Source organism: Anolis sagrei, chromosome Y, assembly GCF_037176765.1.
Source record: "Anolis sagrei isolate rAnoSag1 chromosome Y, rAnoSag1.mat, whole genome shotgun sequence".
Lineage (NCBI taxonomy): Eukaryota > Metazoa > Chordata > Lepidosauria > Squamata > Dactyloidae > Anolis > Anolis sagrei.
This window is the reverse complement of record NC_090035.1, coordinates 1,975,952-2,003,275: the sequence shown is the minus strand read 5'-3', so window position 1 is coordinate 2,003,275 and position 27,324 is coordinate 1,975,952. Positions and strand designations below refer to the sequence as shown.

At 46.3% G+C, this 27,324-nt stretch overlaps 1 protein-coding gene across 1 annotated transcript in view; it reads right to left on the bottom strand.

Moving 5' to 3' along the window:
* Positions 1–3,624: 3,624 nt before the first annotated feature.
* The window catches only part of LOC137095048 (forkhead box protein L3-like), a 31,432-nt gene continuing 7,732 nt past the window's right edge, over positions 3,625–27,324 (bottom strand). The window contains exons 2-3 of the mRNA XM_067461228.1: positions 11,276–11,444; positions 3,625–4,133 (exon numbers count right to left, since the gene is read on the bottom strand). Of these exons, the coding sequence (XP_067317329.1) occupies positions 3,651–4,133; positions 11,276–11,444 (652 nt within the window). The 3' untranslated portion in view covers positions 3,625–3,650. The remainder of the gene's footprint in view (positions 4,134–11,275; positions 11,445–27,324) is intronic.

Genomic DNA, 27,324 nt, shown 5'->3' with positions numbered 1-27,324 from the left:
AAGGAGGCTTCTTGCCTGTTTCTACTCTAGACGAGAGGCACTCAGCTTCTGGCAGGTGCGCACTTTAAGGAGGCTTCTTGCCTGTTTCTACTCTAGAGGAGAGGCGCTCTGCTGCAGACAGGTGCGCACTTTAAGGTGGCTTCTTACCTGTTTCTATTCTAGAGGAGAGGCGCTCAGCTGCAGGCAGGTGCACAAAGGAGGCTTCTTACCTGTTTCTACTCTAGAGGAGAGGCGCTCAGCTGCAGGCAGGTGTGCACTTTAAGGAGGCTTCTTACCTGTTTCTACTCTAGAGGAGAGGCACTCAGCTGCAGGCAGGTGTGCGCTTGAAGGAGGCTTCTTGCCTGTTTCTACTCTAGAGGAGAGGCACTCAGCTGCAGGCAGGTGCGCGCTTGAAGGAGGTTTCTTACCTGTTTCTACTCTAGAGGAGAGGCACTCAGCTGCAGACAGGTACACACTTTAAAGAGGCTTCTACCTGTTTCTACTCTAGAGGAGAGGCACTCAGCTGCAGGCAGGTGTGCGCTTTAAGGAGGCTTCTTTCCTGTTTCTACTCTAGAGGAGAGATTCTCAGCTGCAGGCAGGCACCTGCACTTTCTCTCTCGGGCCTGCATACCACACACACTCTTTCTGAGTCAAGGAGGCCAGTACTCTATTTCTTCCTCTAGAGGAGAGGCTCTTGGCAGTAGACAGGCGTACACTTTCTTTCCTGGGCTACACCACACCAGCAGCCATGCACACACTCTTTCCAAGGCATTTTAAGGAGCCTTCTGTTGTGGTTCAACAGCAACAGCATGATGGGACTGAGAGTGCAGATGAGCATGATGGAAATGAGAATACAGATGCAGGTGTGGGTTTTCTCAGTCACAATCTGTAGCTAGAGACAAGCCGCTGTTCTCTCAGGAACGGAATGTAGCTGATAGGGCAGTTGGTGGGGATCAAGGTCAGGCTGCCCAGCAGGTGTTGAGACAGAGTTTACGAAATGCGGCCAAGTGTTGAGCTCATCCGTTGGTGGGAAAACTGCTTGTTAGCTGCCTGTTTGATGTTTTACCTATAAGTAAACTGCCTTGGAGCTGGTTCTGTGTCAGTTCCAACTTTGCTAAATGGTTTGCTTGCCTTCGGCTCTGGGGCTTGGGGAAAGCCTGCTTCACGTTACTTCATGCTATTTCCTGGACTTTTACTCTGCTTCTATGCTTCAAGTCTCCTGCTTTGACTCAAAGGGATTATATTGGATTTTTACCTTGTACAACTGATCTTTTCACTGCTGATGAACTGCTTTGTTTGAAAACCTCACAATAAACTCTCTACCTCACAATTTTGGCTGGTTTGTCAGAGATAGCAAGGTGAATCTTAGCCTGAGATACAACACCTTCCCACTTTCAGGTAAGGAAGAGTGATGACCTCCTGGAAGAGGAGAGTAGTTGTCAGAGGAGGAGTGTTTTTGTTTGTTGGGGGATTAATAAAAAACAATTAAACTGTGATGCTGAAAAGCAGAGGAAGAGCCGAGATCGGTTCCTGCTTGCTTTCGTGTTGGGTGGGTTTTTGTACCGGGAGGGCCCTTACCATTACTGGCTCCCGAAGTACCGAAAGAAACAGAGAAAACGAATTCCGCGCACAAGTCTAGTGATAAATGACTATTAGTTAGGACTTCCAGATTGTTGGAGTTCAGTCTGTGATTGTGTTTCAGGTTCAGGGTGGTTTGGATGTGGGGAATGATGTAAATAAGGTTCAAGATGGCAATGGTTTGGTCAGTGATATTACTGCAGAGAAGACAGAGAGGCACCTGTTCCAAGTGTAGTTTCCCATGAGAATGTTCCTACAGGGTATAGGGATGATGGTTTACTCCCTGAATTGCTTCCAGAGAGTTCCCAGGATTTGGGGCTTGAAAACAACTCGGCACTTGTGGAGACTAATGAGTATAGAGATAGACGGGCGGAAATGAGTCAAAACAGACAGGCCGAGCAAGGCCTTCGGCGTTCTGCCAAGCTTCAGCAGAAAAAGATAAGGGCTGCTCAAAGAACGTGAAAACATTTTCTGAGTGCTTGGGAAGGTTTAAAAGTTCCAAGCATGGAAAATATTACCAGATGAAGCATCATTTATAATCCTGCTAAGGTCTTGTCCTCGTCTCATAGAAGCCTTGCCTCGAAAATTCATGCTTAAAGATTTCTTGTTTCCTGTTTAGGTTTTTGTCTCTTGTGATTACCTGCTCAGGCCTTGGATCAACGTTTCCTGGTTCTTTGGATTTTGTTAGAGGCTTGTGGACTTTGCTTTTGGACGTTGCTTAACTCTACCTTGGGCTAATTTGTTCCTGCTTATCGTTTACCCTAATTGGATTTACCTATTCCTTTAAAGTGCCTTTTTTACTTTGCTGCTTTTGCTTATCTATATAAATAAAAATGTAATGTTCGTTTGTGGGATTAACAGAACTCAAAAACCACTGGACGAATTGACACCAAATTTGGACACAAGACACCTAACAACCCAATGTATGTCCTTCACTAAAAAAATTGATTTTGTCATTTGGGAGTTGTAGTTGCTGGGATTTATAGTTCACCTACAATCAAAGAGCATTCTGAACCCCACCAATGATGGAATTGAACCAAACTTGGCACACAGTTCTCCCACGACCCACAGAAAATACTGGAAGGGTTTGGTGGGCAGTGTCCTTGGTTCTGGAGTTGTAGTTCACCTACATCCAGAGACCACTGTGGACTCAAACAATGATGGATCTCGACCAAACTCTACACAAATACTCAATATGCCCAAATGTGAACACTGGTGGAGTTTGGGGAAAATAGAATCTTGACATTCAGGAGTTGTAGTTTCTGGGATTTATAGTTCACCTACAATCAAAGAACATTCTGAACCCCACCAATGATGGAATTGATCCAAACTTGCCACACGGTTCTCCCATGACCTCCAGAAAATACTGGAAGGGTTTGTGGGCAGTGTCCTTTGGTTTTGGAGTTGTAGTTCATCTCCATTCAGAGATCACTGTGGACTCAAACAAGGATGGATCTGGACCAAACTTTACACAAATATTCAATATGCCCAAATGTGAACACTGGTGGAGTTTGGGGAAAATAGAATCTTGACATTTGGGAGTTGTAGTTGCTGGGATTTATAGTTCACCTACAATCACAGAGCATTCTGAACTCCATCAACGATAGAATTGGGCCAAACCTCCGACACAGAACTCCCATGTGGGCCACAGCAACGCATGGCAGGGGACGGCTTCAACAAAAGGATTGTTTTCCCCTACTCAACGTGTGGTGTTTTCAAGTCAGAGGGTCATTCCTGTTCTAGAGTGCAACACAGATATTATCTCACTCTCTTCACCATTGACTATGTTGGCTAAGACTGGTCCTTCCATCATTGTCCCCAATGTAGCTCACAAAGAGAATCAGATGGGTCTGACTATCTTTACCACACTGGTCTTAGTCTGTAAGATAAACAAACAGACTCAAAGTTTGGAAAGGCCAATTTTACAATTTTTACTTCCTGGAGTATAGTCAAGATATGAAGTTTTAGAACTTTCCAAACCACTGAAAGTTACAATCTCGCCCAGGTTCTCATTCTTTGACACTTCCCAACTGGGTGTTGGTTCAAAAAGCTGACAACCTCTTTCTGAGCATAGTCTCGACCAGGTCCAGGCTTCACATTGTCCAAATCTGAACGTTCAGTTGCTGAGAATCCAAGAGGTGGTGGTTCTTGTGGTCTTGCACGTGATACGGAGACCTTAGGACGGGCAGGGGATCCGGAGAGGAGAGAATGTAATCAATGCTAAACTTAATTTCGGAGTCAGATTTTCCTACCGAAGCGCTGTTTAGAGTCTCCTGTCCGGCAACGGTGTTTGGGAAGAACTCGTGAGACTCCAAAGCTTTCAGCGGAGACTCCGTGTCCTCACCCGGAGAGGAGATATTAGGGAAGGCAGAATCCATGGGGGACAACGCGGGCAACGCGGGTAAGCAACCCATTTCGTTACTTGACCTCTTCTCTCTAGGCTCCCTTTTGACATTCCTCCGCCTTCTCCGCCTCCGGTAATTCCCGTTTTCGAAAAGATCCAGCATGGATTCGCATCCTGATGCAAAGCTCCAGTAGTTTCCTTTCCCCTTGTCATTGCCTTCTGTCCGGGGAACCTGCATGTCATGGAAAAAGACAGAAGTCAGTCAATGAGCTACTCGTTCTCTTTTAAAACAGGGATGGACCACATGGAGACTTCCAAATGGGGATACACTATTCCCAACAGCGGAAGAGCCAGGTTTTAAGGTTCTTTTTGAACATTTCTAGTGAAGGGGCTTTCCTGATCTCTCCAGGTAACGAGTTCACAACTCTGCTTGCTTCACAACTCTGCTTGCTTTTATGAGTTCCCTGCAAATAACCTGCTCCTATTTTTTATCTGATTAGATTTTAATCGTTTTATCTTGTACATGTGGCCTGCCCATTGTTATCATGATTGTGTTTATTGGAGAGGGAATGCCTGGTCTCTGAAAGGTCCCTTCTCTCTTGTGGGGTTCCTCAAGGGGCCATTCTCTCCCCTCTGTTGTTTAACATCTCTATGTGCCCACTTGCTCAGCTGGTTCGAGGTTTTGGGCTGGAGTGTGACCATTATGCCGATGACACTTGGCTGGTGCTGAAGATGGAAGGCCGACCGGACTCTGCACCCGATTGTTTCCATCAGTGCCTCGAGACCGTGACTGGATGGCTGCGTGCCAGCAGGTTGAGGGTGAATCCAGCAAAGACGGAGATCCTATGGCTGGGTCAACCGGGCAGTGGGGACATCCAGCTGCCTACTCTGGATGGTGAGGCGCTACGCCCGTCCTGGGAGTCCTTTTGGACCCTCTGCTGACAATGGAGGCCCAGGTCTCTCTCCGCTGTGAGCAGAACCGCCTTCTCTCACCTGCGGCAGGCTAGACGGCTGGCCCCCTCCTTGTCCAGGGACGACCTGGCTACGGTGATTCAGGCCACGGTCATCTCAAGACTGGACTACTGTAATGCCCTCTACATTGGCCTTCCTCTGTTGGTGATCCGGAAGCTCAAGTTGGTACAAAATGCAGCTGCTCAGCTTCTTGCGGGAATTCCGATGAGATGCCACATCACCCCAATCTGACTACAGCTGCATTGGTTATCCACTGTGCACCAGATCACTTTCAAAGGGATGGGACTCACCTTGAAGTAATGCTACCCCTCTATTCTGCTTTGGTTAGACCACATCTGGAATATTGTGTCCAATTCTGGGCACCACAATTCAAGAGAGATATTGACAAGCTGGAATGTGTCCAGAGGAGGGCGACTAAAATGATCAAGGGTCTGGAGAACAAGCCCTATGAGGAGCGGCTTAGGGAATTGGGCATGTTTAGCCTGAAGAAGAGAAGGCTGAGAGGAGATATGATAGCCGTGTATAAATATGTGAGAGGAAGCCACAGGGAGGAGGAGGGAGCAAGCTTGTTTTCTGCTTCCCTGGAGACTAGGACGCGGAACAATGGCTTCAAACTACAAGAGAGGAGATTCCATCTGAACATTAGGAAGAACTTCCTGACTGTGAGAGCCGTTCAGCAGTGGAACTCTCTGCCCCGGAGTGTGGTGGAGGCTCCTTCTTTGGAAGCTTTTAAGCAGAGGCTGGATGGCCATCTGTCAGGGGTGATTTGAATGCAATATTCCTGCTTCTTGGCAAAATGGGGTTGGACTGGATGGCCCATGAGGTCTCTTCCAACTCTTTGATTCTATGATTCTATGATTCTATTTGAAGGCCTTCCATGGTCTGGGGCCGATGTACCTGAGGGACCGCCTCACCCCCTCCCAACCCCAGAGATCCCTCCGTTCTGAGGATCAAGATCTATTGGAAATTCCCAGTGTCAAGACCTTGCGTCTAACAGCAACCAGACACAGAGCCTTCACAGCAGTGGCACCATCACTCTGGAATACTCTGCCACCTGAACTCCGTTCCTTGCAGGACTTATCAGCTTTCCGCAGGGAATGGAAGACATACCTATTCATCTTTCATCTTTGATATTGTTCTTTTAAAATTGTTTTAAAATTGTTTAAAATTGTTTTTTAAATTGTGTTCGATTTTAGCCTGTTCTTGTAAGCCGCTCCGAGCCCCAAGGGAGTGGCCGCATAGACGTTTGAATCATAAATAAATAAATAAAATAAAATGACAAAAATCTTTCCAGTTTGGAATGTATTACTAGAACATAAAGAAAATAACCCAAAGTCCAAAAACCCTGATTCCCTATGATGACTGGCACACGCTCTGGAGATGAGGACGGAGAACACTTCCGATGTCCGAAGTCAGACCTCCGGCCACCCAGGACAGGTTGTGGGACTGGATCGAGGCTACAACCGAAGCTCCGGCCTTTGTGCGTGTGTTCTGCGAGTCCTGCCATTTCGACATCTGTATTCATTTAAATGCACGACTCATGTAAACACACATGACAAGCTGTTGAATCCCAGGCTCTCTAATTATAGAAGTTGTAGGTAAAAATCAAAGCAAATGCCTCCAATTTGCTCCGTACGCGTGCACGCTAGATGGAACCGTTTTCTCTGTTTCTTGTTTAACCTTCTGGAGGAGCGACGCAGAGGTTGGCATGGTTCTGCACACGATCCTCACTTCATCTGCTTTGATCTTTCTTCCCACGCTTTCCTATGTTTGGATAGTCCTAGAATCATAGAATCATAGAATCAAAGAGTTGGAAGAGACCTCATGGGCCATCCAGTCCAACCCCCTGCCAAGAAGCAGGAATATTGCATTCAAATGCAATTCAAATGCCCCGGAGTGTGGTGGAGGCTCCTTCTTTGGAAGCTTTTAAGCAGAGGCTGGATGGCCATTTGTCAGGGGTGATTTGAATGCAATATTCCTGCTTCTTGGCAGAATGGGGTTGGACTGGATAAAGGCCCATGAGGTCTCTTCCAACTCTTTGATTCTAGGATTCTATGATTCTATGATTCTAAATCACCCCTGACAGATGGCCATCCAGCCTCTGCTTAAAAGCTTCCAAAGAAGGAGCCTCCACCACACTCCCTCCGGGGCAGAGAGTTCCACTGCTGAACGGCTCTCACAGTCAGGAAGTTCTTCCTAATGTTCAGATGGAATCTCCTCTCTTGTAGTTTGAAGCCATTGTTCCATTGCATCCTAGTCTCCAAGGAAGCAGAAAACAAGCTTGCTCCCTCCTCCCTGTGGCTTCCTCTCACATATTTAGACATGGCTATCATATCTCCTCTCAGCCTTCTCTTCTTCAGACTAAACATGCCCAGCTCCTTTAGCCGCTCCTCATAGGGCTTGTTCTCCAGACCCTTGATCATTTTAGTCACCCTCCTCTGGACACATTCCAGCTTGTCAATATCTCTCTTGAATTGTGGTGCCCAGAATTGGACACAGTATTCCAGATGTGGTCTAACCAAAGCAGAATAGAGCATGGGGAGCATGACTTCCTTAGATCTAGACACTATGCTCCTATTGATGCAGGCCAAAATCCCATTGGCTTTTTTTGTTGGCTCATATTTAACTTGTTGTCCACGAGGACTCCAAGATCTTTTCCACACGTACTGCTCTCGAACCAGGCATTGTCCCCCATTCTGTATCTTTGCATTTCATTTTTTCTGCCAAAGTGGAGTATCTTGCCTTTGTCACTGTTGAACTTCATTTTGTTAGTTTTGGCCCATCTCTCTGTCCTCTGGACTATTGGCTCTCCCTCCTGCCTTTCGGTTTATGCCATCAGAAACTTATGGGGATTTCTAGATCAGTGGTTCTCAACCTGGGGGTCGCAACGCCCAGGGGGGTCGCTTGGCCATTTTGGAGGGGTCGCGAGGTCACCTCCTTTGGCCCTGCCCCCCTCCTCAAAATGGCTCCCCACAGGGCCCAAGTCCTGCCCCCCGAGCTGGGCAACCCAAGTCTGTGGAAGTCAGAGGTACTGTAGATCCCATCATCCATTGTCCAACCTCCCCAAAACATGTTGTTTCCCTGATTAATCGCTATGCTTTAATTATGTTCAATTTGTAGCAATGAAAATACATTTACATTACGATTCATAACAGTAGAATAATTACAGTTCTAAAGTAGCAACGATAATTAATTTATGGTTGGGGGTCACTACAACAAGAGGAACTGTATTTAGGGGTCACGGCATTAGGAAGGTTGAGAACCACTGTTCTAGATGAAAAGACCAGGAACAGGATCCTGGGAAAGACCTCTCCTTTTGCATGTCTCCTCTGCATGCAAAGCCACTGTCCTCCCAACCCTGCTATATGCCGGTGAAACGTGGACTGTCTACAGATGTCACATGCAACTCCTGGAACGATTCCATCAGTGCTGCCTCTGGAAAATCCTGCAAATCTCTTGGGAAGACAGGCGGACAAATGTCAGCGTGCTGGAAGAAGCAAAGACCACCAGCATTGAAGCCATGCTCCTCCACCATCAACTCCGCTGGACTGGCCATGTCTCCCAAAGCAGTTACTCTACTCTGAACTCAAGAATGGGAAACGTAACATTGGAGGACGGAGAAAAAGATTGAAAGATGGGCTTACAACAACATCTGTTATAGAACTCCAATATGCCGATGATAACGTAGTCTGTGCGCATTCAGAAAAAGACCTACAATCCACTCTCAACAGAAGCATACAAGAAGCTTAGCCTCTGATTGAACATCAAGAAGCAAAGACTGCCAGCATTGAAGCCATGCTCCTCCACCATCATCTCCACTGGACTGGCCACGTCTCCCAAAGCAGTTACTCTACTCTGAACTCAAGAATGGAAAATGTAACATTGGAGGATGGGAAAAAAGACGGAACGATGGGCTTACAACAAGATCTGTTATAGAACTCCAATATGCCAATGATAACGTAGTCTGTGCACATTCAGAAAAAGACCTACAATCCACTCTCAACAGAAGCATACAAGAAGCTGAGCCTCTGATTGAACATCAAGAAGCAAAGACTACCAGCATTGAAGCCATGCTCCTCCACCATTATCACCGCTGGAGTGACCACGTCTCCCAAAGCAGTTACTCTACTCTGAACTCAAGAATGGGAAACATAACATTAGAGGATGGAAAAAAAGATTGAAAGATGGGCTTACAACATCATCTGTTATAGAACTCCAATATGCTGATGATAATGTAGTCTGTGCACATTCAGAAGAAGACCTACAATCCACTCTCAACATCTTTGCAGAAGCATACATGAAGCTGAGCCTCTGATTGAACACCAAGAAGCAAAGACTACCAGCATTGAAGCCATGCTCCTCCACCATCATCACCGCTGGATTGGCCATGTCTCCAAAAGCAGTTACTCTACTCTGAACTCAAGAATGGGAAACGTAACATTAGAGGACAGGAAAAAAAATGAAAGACAGGCTTACAACAACATCTGTTATAGAACTCCAATATGCCGATGATAACATAGGCTGTGCATATTCAGAAGAAGACCTACAATCCACTCTCAACACCTTTGCAGAGGAGCTCTTGGTGGCGCAGTGGGCTAAACCCCTGAGACGGCAGGACTGAAGATCAACAGGTTGCAGGTTCAAATCCGGGGAAAGGCGGATGAGCTCCCTCTATCAGCTCCAGCTCCTCATGCAGGGATATGAGAGAAGCCTCCCAAGGATGATAAAAACATCAAATCATCCGGCTGTCCCCTGGGCAACGTCCTTGCAGACAGCCAATTCTCTCACACCAGAAGTGACTTGCAGTTTTTCAAGTCGCTCCTGACATGACAAAAAAAAACCTTTGCAGAAGCATACAAGAAGTTGAGCCTCTGATTGAACATCAAGAAGACCAAAGTGATCTTCCAGCATGCACCAGCCAATCTTTTTGCAATGCCATTTCCACTCCCTTGGCAGTCACCTCTCCATAAAAGTCAACATTGACACTGAAATACACCATCTGAGCTCTGCGAGTGCAGCATTCTTCCTCATGAAGCAGAGAGTGTTGAGGACCAGGAAATCCGTAGGGAGACCAAGGGGCTTGTTTACCCTGCTATATGCCTGCAAAATGTGGACTAGTATCTACAGATGTCACATGCCAATCACTCCTTGGGTTAGTAGGTGTCTTGTGACCAAATTTGGTGGCAATTCGTCCAGTGATTTTTGAGTTATGTTAATCCCATAAACAAACATTACATTATTATTTATATAGATGTATGTGTGTGTGTCTATCTATCTATCTATCTATCTATCTATCTATCTATCTATATCTATCTCAGACATGGACTGGTCCAATGGCAGATGGATGGAGAGTGTTTGTGTGAACAAAGTAATTCACACAGTGCAAAATAAGTGGAAAAAGGAAAGAAAAGGAAGATCAATACAATACTTAAAATAAAGAATTCAGTGGAAGACCCCCCAAGGGCCCTCCAGTCTAACCTTCTGCCTTGCAGGAAAAGCACAATCAAAGCACCCCCAAAGGATGGCCATCCAGCCTTTGTACTACTACTCCTACTACTAATGAAGGTGATAATAATACTACTACTAATAATAGCAGAAACCCCAGAGGCCATCCAGTCCAACCTTCTTCTGCCTTGCAGGAAAAGCACAAAGCAAAGCACCCCCAACAGATGGCCATCCAGCCTTTGTAGTACTACTACTTCTACTACTAGTGATAGTGATAATAATACTAATACTAATAATAGTAATAATAATAATAATAATAATAATAATAATAATAGCAGAAATCCCAGAGGTCACCCAGTCCAACTCCCTTCTGCCATGCAAGAAAACACAATCAAAGGATCCCCTAGGGCTCCCTGGAGCACAGTTTGAGAACCCCTGCTCCAGATGTTGCCAGTCCTCCTTCTGGGTCATAATTTTTTTTGTACCTTGACTCTTGCATGAGGCCAACTTATACCTGGAAATACATTGCTTACGCATCCTTAGCATACTGTAAAAGCATGCAAACAAATTGTAAGGATAACTTGGACAAAAATGTCCGTATATTGAGGTATTTGCTTGCATTTGCAAGCACAAAATTCAGCAAATTTGGTACTTGGGGGAAAAAACAGTGATCCAAATTCCGGGTTGGATGTACAGCATAGCTAAGAATAAAGGAGTGTTCCATGTTTGTTTATATTATTATGTTTTTGAAAATCTGGCAAAACATCCCTGGTTTAGGGTGGTGGCATGTACAGCATGATTGGGAAACATAGATCGCAATGCTCTCCCACTTCCTTGTTTAGTGTGATGCCCATCATCCTGACCATGTTGACTGGGGATCTGATGAACAGCAGGCTCCATGCTTTCCAAGGGAGTGGGATCTCCCTGAATCTTGAAGGCACTTTGTGACCGTCTTACCTTGACAAAGCAGCTGTTGAGGGAGAGGTTGTGCCGGATGGAGTTCTGCCAGGCCCGCTGGTTGGTCCGGTAATAGGGGAACTTTTTCATGATGAAGTCGTAAATCCCAGACAGGGTGACCTTGTTGGACGGGCTCTGCTGGATGGCCATCGCAATCAAAGCAATGTAGCTGAGAAGACAAGAGAAGAGAAAGAACAGTGACGCTGAGCTGTTTGTTGGCAAATCTCATGAACGTTCGGGGTTTGCAGTCGATGCAGAACCAGTCACATGCAATGGGTCAGGCTTACTTACTAGGGCACAGACCCCAATGAATAACGTCAGTGAGACCATAGGAAAGTGTCATATCATGCAATGCGTTTCGTCCAATTATACTTCTCCAGTAGAAACCATTGGGATTTGAGCAAGGGCTATCTGATCACGATTGTTTTCTTGTTTCATAAAGTCCATGGGGTTGCCATAAGTTGACAAGCAATTTGGAGGCAGGCATGAGTACACATATTTAGAGGCCTACTATGAGTTAGAGAGCAACACGTAATTCCCACTTAAAACATTCCCATCCCCATGGAGGAATATAATGAATCATAGAGTTGGAAAGAGACCTCATGGGCCATACAGTGTCCAACCCCTTTCTTCCAAGAAGGAGAATCACGTTCAAAGCACCCCTGACAGATGGCCATCCAAGCCTCTATTTCAAAGCCTCCAAAGAAGGAGGCTCCATCACACTCCGGAGCAGACAGTTCCAGTGCTGAACAGCTCTCTCAGATATAGTGTCATAGAATCCTAGAGTCGGAAGAGACCTCATGGGCCATCCAGTCCAACCCCATTCTAACAAGAAGCGGGAAAAACACCTTCAAAGCACCCCCAACAGATGGCCATTCAGCCTCTGCTTCAAAGCGTCCAAAGAAGGAGCCTCCGCCACACTCCAGGGAAGAGAGTTCCACTGCTGAACAGCTCTCAGTCACAGAATCCTAGAATCAAAGAGTGGGAAGAGACTTCATGGGCCATCCAGTCCAACCCCATTCTGTCAAGAAGCAGGGATATTGCATTCAGAGCACTCCCAACAGATGACCAGCCTCTGTTTAAAAGCTTCCAAAGAAGGAGCCTGCACCACACTCCGGGGCAGAGAGTTCCACTGCTGAACAGCTCTCTCTGTCATAGAATCATAGAATCCTAGAATTGGAAGAGACTTTATGGGCCATCCAGTCCAATCCCATTCCGCCAAGAAGCAAGAAAATTGCATTCAGAGCACCCCCAACAGATGGCCATCCAGTCTCTGTTCAAAAGCTTCCAAAGAAGGAGCCTCCACCACACTCCAGGGCAGAGAGTTCCACTGCTGAACAGCTCTCTCAGTCATAGAATCATAGAATCCTAAATTGGAAGAGACCTCATGGGCCATCCAGTCCAAACTCATTCTGCTAAGAATAACAATCACCTTCAAAGCACCCCCAACAGATGGTCATCCAGCCTCTGTTTAAAAGCTTCCACCACACTCCGGGGCAGAGAGTTCCACTGCTGAACAGCTCTCTCAGTCATAGAATCCTAGAATTGGAAGAGACCTCCTGGGCCATCCAGTCCAACCCCCTGCCAAGAAGCAGGAAAATTGCATTCAGAGTACCCCCGACACATGGCCATCCAGCTTCTGTTTAAAAGCTCCCAAAGAAGAAGCTCCTACCACACTCCAGGACAGAGAGTTCCACTGCTGAACAGTTCTCTCTCACAGTCAGGAAGTTCTTCCTCATGTTCAGGTGGAATCTCCTTTCTTGTAGTTTGAATTGCTTCCTAGTCTCCAGGGCAGCAGAAAGGAAGCCTGCTCCCTCCTCCCTAGGACTTCCCCTCACCTCTTGATCCCTGGCCCTCATCATGTCTCCTCTCAGCCTTCTCTTCTGAAGTCTAAACATGCCCAGCTCCTTAAGCCGCTCCTCATAGGGCTTGTTCTCCAGACCCTTGATCATTTGAGTCGCCCTCCTTTGGACACATTCCAGCTTGTCAACATCTCTCTTCAATTGTGGTGCCCAGAATTGGATGCAATATTCCAGGTAGAATAGAGCATGGGGAGCATGACTTCCCTAGATCTAGACACTAGGCTCCTCTTGATGCAGGCCAAAATCTCATTGGCATTTTTTGCCGCCACATCACATTCCTGGCTCATGTTTAACTTGTTGTCCACGAGGACTCCAAGATCTTTTCCACATGTACTGTTCTCAAGCCAGGCGTCCCCCATTCTGTATCTTTGCATTTCGGGTTAAAGCATTGAGCTGCTGACCTTGTTGAAATAAAGGTTGCAGGTTCAATTCCGGGGAGCGGCGTGAGCTTCTGCTGTCAGCCCTAGCTTCTGCCATCCTAGCAGTTCGAACACATGCAAATGTGAGTAAATCAATAGGTACTGCTCCGGCGGGAAGGTAATGGCGCTCCATGCAGTCATGTCAGCCACATGACCTTGGAGGTGTCTGTGGACAATGCCGGCTCTTCAGCTTAGAAATGGAGATGAGCACCACACCCCAGAATCAGACATGATTGGACTTAATGTCAGGGGACAACCTTTACCTTTACCTTACTATGAGTTAGAGAGCGACACATAATTCTCACTTAAATCATTTGTCATGAACAGGGGTCCACAAACTTTTTAAACAGAGGGCCTGGTCACAGTCCCTCATACTGTTGGCGGGCTGGATTATAATTATCAAAAAACACAAATGAATTCCTATGCACACTGCAAATATCTTATTTGTAGTGCAAAGAACATTTAAAAACAATACAATAATTAAAATTAAGAACAATTTTAACAAATATAAACTTATTAGTATTTCAGTGGAAACTGTGAGCCTGCTTTTGGCTGATGAGATAGGACTGTTGTTGTTGTTGTTGTTGTGTGATTTCAAGTAGTTTCAGACTTAGGTTGACCCTGAGCGAGGGCTGGGTAAATGACCTTGGAGGGCTGCATCCGGCCCCCGGGACTTAGTTTGAGGACCTCTGGTCATGAATGACTTTTCAATAACTTTCAAGCATTGGTTCTTTTAGGTTCTTGTGGGATTTTTCGGGCTATAGAGCCATGTTCTAGAGGCATTCTCTCCTGACGTTTCGCCTGCATCTATGGCAAGCATCCTCAGAGGGAGTGTGGTCTGTTGGAACTAGGAAAATGGGTTCATATATCTGTGGAATGGCTGGGGTGGGGCAAAGAGCTCTTCTCTGCTGGAGCTAGGTGTGAATGTCCTAGTCATCCGCAAACCAGATCAACAATTGGGTCACACCATCTACAGAAAACCCACACACACAGATAGATATAACTCTAAAATTACAACAGCAAAACAACAGAGAGGAAACAACCAGGCACCGATTAACACCTCCCAGCAAGAGATTTTCCCAGGCTCAGGCAGGCCTTCAAATGCTAATGAAGGTGGTCAGTTGAAACATTCACACCTAGCTTCAGCAGAGAAGAGCTCCTTGCCCCACCCCAGCCATTCCACAGATATATAAACCCATTGTCCTATTTCCAACAGACCTCACTCCCTCTGAGGATGCTTGCCATAGATGCAGGCGAAACGTCAGGAGAGAATGCCTCTAGAACATGGCTCTATAGCCCGAAAAATCCCACAAGAACCTAGTGATTCCAGCCATGAAAGCCTTCGGCAATACATTGGTTCTTTTTATTGCAAATTCTAGTGTGAGAGGGTACATCAGATTACAACCCCCCCCCCAACCCCCCCCCCCCCCCCCCCAATTTAGACATAGAATGATATTGGACATACAGATATACAGATTCTATGCAACTATGTTGGATTTACAATTACATGGCTAACAAACAAACAAAGTGGAATTATATTTTCACTCAACATTCACACATGCATTCATCTTCATGCACCCAAATATTCCCCCTCCTTGGAGAAGCACCTGTTAGGCCAGGTCTTGCTTCCCTGCAGTCTGTCAATGCATAGTTCCATAACGCCAAAACTTCAAAATGCCAAAATACCAAAACTTCTTCCCGAAGAACAATGCCAAGGACCAGATCTCTGTTTTCCATACAGCAGAACCTGACTCCCTGCACAAAATCCAAGACTCCAAAAGCGCACTTCTTCCTCTTCCCTTGAGAAAGAAGCCCCAAAGGGACCAGGCTGCTCCCGTGCAAATCTGCCACTCTCCATAGGGACACTATCTCTCTCCTTCCCATGGAGCAGGGCATAGCGGGTGAACCAGACTCCTCAGGTCTGCCACACTTTGAGCATTATTAGACTGAGTCTTTTATAGGAATATTCTGTTGATGTCGTCCCAAAGTTGTAAATTAATGATAGATTCTGGGCACCACAATTGAAGAGAGATATTGACTCTAAGCTGGAATGTGGAGGAGGGCGACTAAAATGATCAAGGGTCTGGAGGACAAGCCCTATGAGGAGCGGCTTAAGGAGCTGGGCATGTTTAGCCTGAAGAAGAGAAGGCTGAGAGGAGATATGATAGCCATGTATAAATATGTGAGGGGAAGCCACAGGGAGGAGAAGGGAGCAAGCTTGTTTTCTGCTTCCCTGGAGACTAGGACGCAAGGGAACAATGGCTTCAAACTACAAGAGAGGAGATTCCATCTGAACACGAGGAAGAACTACCTGACTGTGAGAGATGTTCAGCAGTGGAACTCTCTGCCCCGGAGGGAGTGTGGTGGAGGCTCCTTCTTTGGAAGCTTTGAAACAGAGGCTGGATGGCCATCTGTCAGGGGTGATTTGAATGCAATATTCCTGCTTCTTGGCAGAATGGGGTTGGACTGGATGGCCCACGAGGTCTCTTCCAACTCTAGGATTCTATGATTCTATGATTCTATGATTTCTTCCATCCTGGATCCATCTCAGTTTCCTGGCCAGGTGTTGATCTTCTTGATTGGTGTTGATCTTATCTTTCCAAATGAAGCAGAGAGTGTTTGAGGACCGGGACATCCGTAGGGAGACCAAGGGGCTTGTCTATAAAGCCATTCCCCTCCTAACTCTGCTGTACACCTGAGAGACGTGGACTACAGACGTCACATGCAACTTCTGGAACGATTCCATCAGCGCTGCCTCCGGAAAATCCTGCAAATCTCTTGGGAAGACAGGCGGAGAAACGTCAGCATGCTGGAAGAAGCAAAGACCACCAGCATTGAAGCGATGGTCCTCCGCCATCAACTCCGCTGGACTGGCCACGTTGTCCGGATGCCCGACCACCGTCTCCCAAAGCAGTTGCTTTACTCCGAACTCAAGAATGGAAAACAGAATGTTGGAGGGCAGGAAAAGAGATTGAAAGATGGGCTCAAAGCCAACCTTTAAAACTGTGACATAGACACTGAGAACTGGGAAGGCCTGCCCTGTGAGTGCTCCAGGTGGAAGTCGGCTGTGACCAGCAGTGCTGCAGAATTCAAAGAGGCACGGATGGAGGGCGAAAGAGAGAAACATGCCAAAAGGAAGGCACGTCAAGCCAACCCCGACAGGGACCGCCTTCCACCTGGAAACCAAGGCCCTCACTGTGGGAGAAGATGCAGGTCAAGATTAGGGCTCCACAGTCACCTACGAAACAACCCTGGAGGATTATCCTACTCAGACAAGGAGGGATTGCCTAAGTAGGTAAGTATGTTGACTTCCTTTTTAACATAAGGAACGTTGCAAACATTTTCTTAACTGGAAAGAACCATTGTCACAGCCTTTATCAGAGTTTACTTTTCAGCTCTTATTAGCAGGTTTTAATCACAGTCCAGGAAGAAGAGTTAGTTATTGCGGACCTTAATATTTTAGTGGTGCTCCCAAAATTATTAACTCCACTCAAACAACTTCCATTCTTCCATTCATTCCCACACATCATAGAATCCTAGAATCCAAGAGTTGGAAGAGACCTCCTGGGCCATCATCCAGTCCAACCCCATTCGGCCAAGAAGCAGGAATGTTGCATTCAAATCACCCCTGACAGATGGCCATCCAGCCTCTGCTTCAAAGCTTCCAAAGAAGGAGCCTCCACCACACAAAGAGTTCCACTGCTGAAGGGCTCATCAGGAAGTTCTTCCTCATGTTCAGATAGAATCTCCTTTCTTGCAGTTTGAAGCCGTGTCAATAGACATTTATAAAATCCAATTGAGTAATATAATGATTCCTCACCTTTCATTCAAGGAGATCATGGCAACATTCAAAAAGGGGTGCAACCATCTAAAATCCTGATTATTAGCTTTGTACTGGATTATATAGGAGTGTAGACTCATATAATCCATTTCAGAGCAGATAATGTGGATTATCTACTTTGATAATCTGGATTATATGGCAATGGAAAGAGAAGGGGACACAGAGCTCTGACACTGGCTCTCCGCACAGAACGTTCCTTATCTCGGTCAGAAATACTCCAATTCCCAAAGCTGTGCACCTGGGTACCTGAAACAGGGACACCTTTGCTTCTAATACAGTGTTTCTCCACCTGGGGGTCACGACCCCCAGGGGGTCATTCAGCCATTTCTGAATGGCTGAATGACCCCCTGGGGGTCGTGACCCCCCTCTGAGGATGCTTGCCATAGATGCAGGCGAAACGTCAGGAGAAAAAAAATGCCTCCAGAACATGGCCATATAGCCTGGAAAAACCTACAACAACCCAAAACTTCATTCATTTGTAATTAGAAATATCTATTTCCCAATATATTATTACATATAGGGGGGAGATCATCCGGAGTTTCGGGGTGCGGTGTCACCTGTACGCGGATGACGTCCAACTCTGTCACTCCTTTCCACCTGCTACTAAGGAGGCTGTCGAGGTCCTGAACCGGTGCCTGACTGCTGTGACGGTCTGGATGAGGGCGAACAAATTGAAATTGAATCCAGACAAGACAGAGGTCCTCCTGGTCAGTCGCAAGGCCGAACAGGGCATAGGGTTACAGCCGGTGTTGGATGGGGCCGCACTCCCCCTGAAGGCGCAGGTTCGCAGTTTGGGTGTGATCCTGGACTCATTGCTGAGTATGAATCCTCAGGTTTCGGTGGTGACCAGGGGAGCATTTGCACAATTAAAACTAGTGCACCAGGTGTGCCCGCACCTTGGGAAGTGTGACTTGGCCATGGTAGTCCACGCTCTGGTTGCATCCCGTATAGATTACTGCAACGCGCTCTATGTGGGGTTGCCTTTGAAGACGGCCCAGAAGCTCCAAATGGTCCAATGTGCAGCAGCCAGGTTACTAACAGGAGCGGCACACGCTAGCATGCACTACTCAGGGCAGCCAAACAAGCACTCCTGTGACAGATGAAGGATGTGCACGTGCAGGCCCATAGCCAGGATTTCGTTTCGGGGGGGGGGGGGCTAAATTTTGGGGGGGGGGCTGAGTTTGGGGGGGGGCTGAATCTGAGTGAAAGAGGGTCTAGCCTAGCAAACCTTTTGTATCATTACCCCAATACCCCCATCATGCATATGGGATATATTGAGTATGGTGATCAGATCATGATATGAATAAACATAACAGTTTAAATAATGCACCAGTAAGCCTTTTCGCGAACCACCATGAGAATTTCGGGGGGGGGGGGGGGGCTGAAGCCCCTCAAGCCCCCCCCCCCCCCCCCCCCCGGCTACATGCCTGTGCACGTGGACATTTGAATAGACACATGACCCAACACAACTCTCAGGGAGGTTCTCAGGGAGAATACAACTCCTCTGCTGCATCAGCTCCACTGGCTGCCAGTTTGCTACCGGACTCAATTCAAAGTGCTGGCTTTAGCCTATAAAGCCCTAAACGGTTCCGGCCCAGCCTATCTGTCCAAACACATCTCTTCCTACAAACCCTCCAGGAATTTGAGATCGTCCGAGGAGACCCTGTTCTCGATCCCGCCTGCTTCGCAAGCACGTCTGGCGGGGACGAGAGACAGGGCCTTCTCTGTGGTGGCCCCTCGGCTGTGGAACTCCCTGCCTAGGGACATTAGATCAGCCCCCTCCCTCCTGACCTTTCGGAAAAGAGTAAAAACTTGGCTCTTCGAGCAAGCATTTGGAACCTCTGAATAAATAGACAAACTTGAATTGGAAAATGACCCAGGAACGGCCCAAGACGATGAAACAGACTTGAATGAGAGGATATAGTTTTTAGCTTTTAATATTGTTATTATGCACTGTCTTATGTCAAATTGCACTATAATGGTTCTTTTTGTTATCAATGTATGTATTTTTATGGCTGACTGGACATGTTCCAGAAGCATTCTCTCCTGACGTTTCTCCCACACCTATGGCACACAGGTTGTGAGGTCTCACAAACTTTGTTTCACGCACAATTTGATTAAACACAGAGTATATAACCACCTCCAGGCGATGTATGTCAGGTGTATATGAAACATAAACAGATTTCGTGTTTAGACTTGGGTCTTATCTCTAAGATTCCTCATTATGTGCATCTATGCAAATATAGATAATCCAAAAATCCCCTTTAAGTCCCAAATACCTTTGATTCTAGGCATTTCGAGTAAGGACGATTCAGCCTTTCATCGCATTCCCTTGTTCACTTTGCCCGATCTTTTATGATGGGTGCTGACATTTCTGAATGGTCAGCAAACAGGCTTTTTAGTGGCTCAAGTGCTACAAGCTTGGAAAATGAAGGAAAATTGAACTGAAGGCACAGAATCTTTTGGGGAGGGGTGGCTTCATTTCAGTCTCCTTGGCACTCAGTATTTTTCAACCCCATAGTAAGGGAAAGATTTGCCCCTGACCTTAAGTCCAGTCATGTCCAACTCTGGGACTCTGGTGCTCATCTCCATTTCTAAGCCAAAGAGCCGGCATTCTTCATAGACACCAAAATGGAACTGTAGAGGAGAGTCTACTGAACAAGCCAGTACCTGCCACATACCAGTACTGCCATCTATTGAGGAGTTATGAAGGTCCTTTCAATACTAAGGCTTCCCATCAAAATGGAACTGGAGAGGAGAGCCTACTGAACAAGCCAGTACCTGCCACATACCAGTACTGCCATCTATTGAGGAGTTATGAAGGTCCTTTCAATACTAAGGCTTCCCATCAAAATGGAACTGGAGAGGAGAGTCTACTGAACAAGCCAGAACCTGCCGCACACCAGTACTGCCATCTCTTGGGGAGTTATGAAGGTCCTTTCAATACTAAGGCTTCCCATCAAAATGGAACTGGAGAGGAGAGCCTACTGAACAAGCCAGTACCTGCCACATACCAGTACTGCCATCTATTGAGGAGTTATGAAGGTCCTTTCAATACTAAGGCTTCCCATCAAAATGGAACTGGAGAGGAGAGCCTACTGAACAAGCCAGAACCTGCCGCACACCAGTACTGCCATCTCTTGGGGAGTTACGAAGGTCCTTTCAATACTAAGGCTTCCCATCAAAATGGAACTGGAGAGGAGAGTCTACTGAACAAGCCAGTACCTGCCACATACCAGTACTGTCATCTGTTGAGGAGTTACGAAGCTGGAGGCATTACTTTTCATTCAACCCTTGTATTAACAACAACAACCATACTAGACTCTGGTAAGGACTTAAAGATAGAATGAGGACTTAAAGAGAGAACTGCAAAGACTCTGGCACAAGCCAGTCAAGGGAGTCCCAGTGGGTGCAGTGCCTCAAGACCTTGGCCTGCACTTAAAAACAATCAGCGCTAGAAAAAAAATCACTAGTAGCAGACAATGCAAGAGTTCCATTGGCCAATAGTTATTTGGGCTAAAATCAGCTCAATTCTTCCCATATTCAGCTGGATTTTGAATATTGTTAGGTTTTGTGGGATTAATTCATATTCATGAGGACTCCGGTCTTAGCACAACAGAAAAAAAATAATGCTGGGATTTTGGTGTCAGTTAATCAACTCAAATGGAACTAAAGGCTAATGCAGTTGGGAGTAGATAGAAGACCATGCATCAAAATCATCTAAAAACAAGTGGGAAGTTTTCACATGATGAGCTCCATCCAAGTCACTCTTCGTTCCCTTCAACATCACATGGAACTGTGTCAACTGTGTCACTTAATTAATGGGCTAATTGGATTTCAAATAAGCCAATCCCTTTGCTCCTGAAAACCTGAGTTTTGCCAGTTATGCAATATTCTGATCCTTGAGGTTATCTGCTGCAACTTACTCTGTGTTGTCAAAAGGTCAGCGATGTAATAATAATAATAATAATAATAATAATAATAATAATAATAGATATTTGTATTTGGCATAGGTATTTATATTTATCGTGTCATCAGCAACCATTGTATTACAATTCTAACAGAGCAAAATAAACACAGAGATAAGAAAGAAAGGGAAAAAAACCACACAGATTTTGCAAATTTGGTATTTGGTTAAATGTCCTTTGACCAGTCTCTGGCCACTTGGAGTGCCTCTGGGGTTGCCGCAAGAAGGTCCTCCATCGTGCATGTGGCAGGGCTCAGGGTGCATTGCAGCAGGTGGTCAGTGGTTTGCTCTTCTCCCCACTCGCATGCTGAGGATTCCACCCTGTAGCCCCATTTCTGAAGGTTGGCTCTGCATCTCGTGGTGCCAGAGCGCAGTCTGTTCAGCGCCTTCCAAGTCGCCCCGTCTTCTGTGTTCCCTAGGGGGAGTCTCTCATCTGGTATCAGTCATTGGTTGAGGTTCTGAGTTTGAGCCTGCCACTTTTGGACTCTCGCTTGCTGAGGTGTTCCAGCGAGTGTCTCTGTAGATCTAAGAAAACTATGTCTTGATTTAAGTCGTTGACGTGCTGGCTGATACCCAAACAAGGGATGAGCAGGATTCAAAACGATCTTGACAGATTAGAGAGATGGGCCAAAACTAACAAAATGAAGTTCAACAGCGACAAATGCAAGATACTCCACTTTGGCAGAAAAAACGAAATGCAAAGATACAGAATGGGTGACGCCTGGCTCGAGAGCAGTACGTGTGAAAAAGATCTTGGAGTCCTCGTGGACAACAAGTTAAACATGAGCCAACAATGTGACGTGGCGGCAAAAAAAGCCAGTGGGATTTTGGCCTGCATCAATAGGAGCCTAGTGTCTAGATCTAAGGAAGTGATGCTACCCCTCTATTCTGCTTTGGTTAGACCACATCTGGAATATTGTGTCCAATTCTGGGCGCCACAATTCAAGAGAGATATTGACAAGCTGGAATGTGTCCAGAGGAGGGCGACTCAAATGATCAAGGGTCTGGAGAACAAGCCCTATGAGGAGCAGCTTAGGGAACTGGGCATGTTTAGCCTGAAGAAGAGAAGGCTGAGAGGAGATATGATAGCCATGTATAAATATGTGAGAGGAAGCCACAGGGAGGAGGGAGCAAGCTTGTTTTCTGCTTCCTTGGAGACTAGGACGCGGAACAATGGCTTCAAACTACAAGAGAGGAGATTCCATCTGAACATTAGGAAGAACTTCCTGACTGTGAGAGCCGTTCAGCAGTGGAACTCTCTGCCCCGGAGTGTGGTGGGGGCTCCTTTTTTGGAAGCTTTTAAGCAGAGGCTGGATGGCCATTTGTCAGGGGTGCTTTGAATGCAATATTCCTGCTTCTCGGCAGAATGGGGTTGGACTGGATGATGGCCCAGGAGGTCTCTTCCAACTCTTTGATTCTATGATTCTATGATTCTATGATTCTATGTCTCTGCCTTGGTCCTTCCACTATTGGCTGCTACTTCCCGGCGGATGTCAGGTGGTGTGATACCGGCTAAGCAGTGTAATTTCTCCAGTGGTGTCGGGCGCAGACACCCTGTGATAATGCGGCATGTCTCATTAAGAGCCACATCCACTCTTTTAGTGTGGTGAGATGTGTTCCACACTGGGCATGCATACTCAGCAGCAGAGTAGCATAGCGCAAGGGCTGATGTCTTCTCTGGCATAGGTTAACCAAGAGCATCCAACATGGGAAGCAATAGAACAGTGTTTCTCAACTTGGGGGGGGGGGGGGGTCATGAGGGGGTTTCAGAGGGGTCCCCAAAGACCACCACAAAACACATATTTTTGAGAGTCTTAGGAAACCAAATCCCTCCAATATTTTCTGTTGCTCTTGGGGGTCTCTGTGTGGGAATATTGGCCCAATTCAAGTCATTGGTGGAGTTCAGAATGCTCTTTGATTCTAGGTGAACTATAAATCCCAGCAACTACAACCTCCCAAATAGAAAGGTCTATTTTCCTCCAAACTCCACCAGTGTTCACATTTGGGCATATTGAGGATTTGTGCCAAGTTTGGTCCCCATCCAGTAAATGCTAATCAAGGTGGCCAAAAGCAACATTCCCACTTGTGTCAAACAGACAAGAGTTCTTTCTCCCACCCTGGACATTATCCCACAGATATATAAACCTCACTTGCCTCATTTCGAACAGACCTCTCAACCTCTGAGTTTGTCAGCCATAGATGTGGGCGAAATGTCAGGAGAGAATGCTTCTGGAACATGGCCAAACAGTCCGGAAAACTCACAACAACCCAGTGATTCCAGCCATGGAAGACTGACAGCACAGTGATTATTATTATTATTATTGCAATTGCTCGCTCTTGAGCCTAACCCAACAAAGGATCACCCCAGGCAGCAATCAGCCAGGCTTTGAAGCTACAAGACCATTAAATGCTAATCAGCATGGCCAATAGCAACACTCACACTTGCCTCAAGCAGGCAAGAGTTCTTTCTCCCACTCTAGACATCTTTCTCCACATATATATAAACCTCACTTGCCTCATTTCCAACAGACCTCTCAACCTCTGAGTTTGTCAGCCATAGATGTGGGCGAAATGTCAGGAGAGAATGCTTCTGGAACATGGCCAGACAGTCTGTAAAACTCACAACAACCCAGTGATTCCAGGCATGAATGACTCTGACAGCACAGTGATTATTATTATTATTGCAATTGCTCGCTCTTGAGCCTAACCCAACAAAGGATCACCCCAGGCAGCAATCAGCCAGGCTTTGAAGCTACAAGACCATTAAATACTAATCAAGGTGGCCGGCCATAGATGTGGGTGAAACATCAGGAGAGAATGCTTCTGGAACATGATCAAGCAGCCTGGAAAACTCACAGCAACTCAGTATTTCCATTGAGCATCCCTAGTTTCCAACAGCCCTCACAACCTCTGAGTTTGCCAGCCATAGATGTGGGCAAAATGTCAGGAGAGAATGCTTCTGGAACATGGTCAGGCAGCCTGGAAAACTCACAGCAACCCAGTATTTCCATTGAGCATGCCTAGTTTCCAACACCCCTCACAACCTCTGAGTTTGCCTGCCATAGATGTGGGTGAAACGTCAAGAGAGAATGCTTCTGGAACATGATCAAGCAGTCTGGAAAACTCACAGCAACCCAGTATTTCTATTGAGCATGCCTAGTTTCCAACAGCCCTCACAACCTCTGAGGATGCCTGCCATAGATGTGGGCAAAACGTCAGGAGAGAATGCTTCTGGAACATGATCAAGCAGCCTGGAAAGCTCACAGCAACTCAGTATTTCTATTGAGCATGCCTAGTTTCCAACAGCCCTCACAACCTCTGAGTTTGCCAGCCATAGATGTGGGAAAACGTCAGGAGAGAATGCTTCTGGAACATGATCAAGCAGCCTGGAAAACTCACAGCCAGTATTTCCATTGAGCATCCCTAGTTCCCAACAGCCCTCACAACCTCTGAGGATGCCTGTCATAGATGTGGGTGATACGTCAGGAGAGAATGCTTCTGGAACATGGTCAGGCAGCCTGGAAAACTCACAGCAACTCAGTATTTCCATTGAGCATCCCTAGTTTCCAACAGCCCTCACAACCTCTGAGGATGCTGGCCATAGATGTGGGCGATATGTCAGGAGAGAATGCTTCTGGAACATGTCTAGGCAACCCGTAAAACTCACAGCAACCCAGAGATTCCAGACATGAAAGCCTTCGACAACACATTAAGTTAGATTTGGTTGTATGTTTACTACCAGAGTGGGTCAAAAAGTTTTGCCAACCGGTGTCATTAAAAACGTGATGAATGAACCTAGAACAGCAGAAGTTGCTCCGGATCGTAGTCTGAACTGTCCTTGATACAAAACGTACACAACGTAATCACCATCCAATCGGATACATTTGCACCATCACAGCAACACACATCAAACTTAATCCTAGAATCCTAGAGTGGGAAGAGACCTCCTGGGCCATCATCCAGTCCAACCCCATTCTGCTAAGAAGCAGGAATATTGCATTCAAAGCACCCCTGACAGATGGTCATCCAGCCTCTGTTTCAAAGCCTCCATAGAACAACAACAACAACAACAACAACAACAACAACATTGAGGGAAGTCAAGAGTAGTAAACTGCTTCAAGTGCAAAAGACAAAGAGTGCATACCGTAAAAACACAATCCAGAGCAGAAGAGAAAACTGGCCGGAGAAGAAGGTTCTCCATGGACAATTCCTGGGAAACATTGAGAGCCAAATGGACAAAGGAAAAACATGGCTGTGGCTCACAAATGGAACTATGAGAAAGGAGACAAAGGAGGGCCTGATTCTGGAAGCCCAAGAACAAGCCATTTGAACCAAGGCCATCCAAGCCAGAACTCAAAAGTCGACGACAGATCCCAAAAGTAGACTCTGCAAGGAAGCAGATGAAACAGTAGATCCTATCCTCAGCTGCTGCAAGAAGATCGCAGACAGACTCCAAGCAGAGGCACAACACCCTTGCTCAGATGATCCATTAGAACTTGTGCCACAAACACCATCTGCCTGTGACAAAGAATGGGTGGGATCACAAGCTGGAAAAAGTTACAGAGAATGAACACGCCAAACTCCTCTGGGACTTCCGGATTCAGACAGACAGACTCCTGACCTCACGATCGTGTTAAAAACCAAAGTATGGATCATCAATGTTGCAATCCCAGGTGACAGCAGGATTGCAGAGAAACAACTGGAAATGCTGACACGATATGAGGATTTAAAGACCGAACTGCAAAGACTTTGGCAGTAAAGGTGGTCCCAGTCATGATGGGCACACTGGGTGCAGTGCCTAAAGACCTTGGCCTGCACTTAAACACAATTGGCGCTGACAAGATTACCACCTGCCAGCTGCAAAAGGCCACCTTACTGGGATCTGCGAGCATTATTCGCCGATACATCACACAGTCCTAGACATTTGGGAAGTGTCCGACGTGTGATCCAATTCAACAGCCAGCAGAGTGTCTGCTGTGGACTCTGTTGGGGGGGGGGGGGTCATGAGGGAGTGTCAGAGGGGTCACCAAAGACCATCAGAAAACACAATAGTGTATTTTCTGTTGGTCATGGGGGTTCTTGTGGGAAGTTTGGCCCAATGCTATCGTTGGTGGGGTTCAGAATGCTCTTTGATTGTAGGTGAACTATAAATCCCAGAAACTACAGTTCCCAAATGTCAAGGTCTATCTTCCCCAAAACTCCACCAGTGTTCACAATTGGGCATACTGGGTATTTGTGCCAAGTTTGGTCCAGATCCATCATTGTTTGAGTCCACAGTGCTCTCTGGATTTAGGGGAACTACAACTGCCAAACTCAAGTTCAAAGCCCACCAGACCCTTCCAGTGGAAGTTCTGTTTGCCAAGTTTGGTTTAATTCCATCGTTGGTGAAATTCAGAATGCTCTTTGATTGTAGATGAACTATAAATCCCAGCAACTACAACTCCCAAATGACAAAATCAATCCCCTCCCAGCCCAACAAAATTTGGTCCAGTGAATGAAAATACATCCTGCATGTTGGATATTTACATTACAATTCCTAAGAGTAGCAAAATTACAGTTACGAAGTGGCAACGAAAATAATGTTATGGTTGGGGGTCACCACAACACAAGGAACTGGATGAAGGGGTCACGGCATTAGGAAGGTGGAGAAACACTGAGGTAGAGAGTTCCACTGCTGAACAGCTCTCACAGCCAGGAAGTTCTTCCTCACATTCAGGTGGAAATTAGGAAAACTCACCGCAACTTGAATGACACAATCATTAAATCATAAACAAATGAACTGCAATCCCCCTGCTGTCTTCTCTTTCCCCATGAAACCTGGTCAGAGGTTCTAAGGATGACTTAATGGGGGAATCGATGAGAACGATTCCCTTTGGAAACAATAACACAGAGAAAGAGAAGAAGGAAAAATAGAGACTTTGAAAAGTTGAGCCAAAAAAGTTGAGATGCCGGAGATGGGA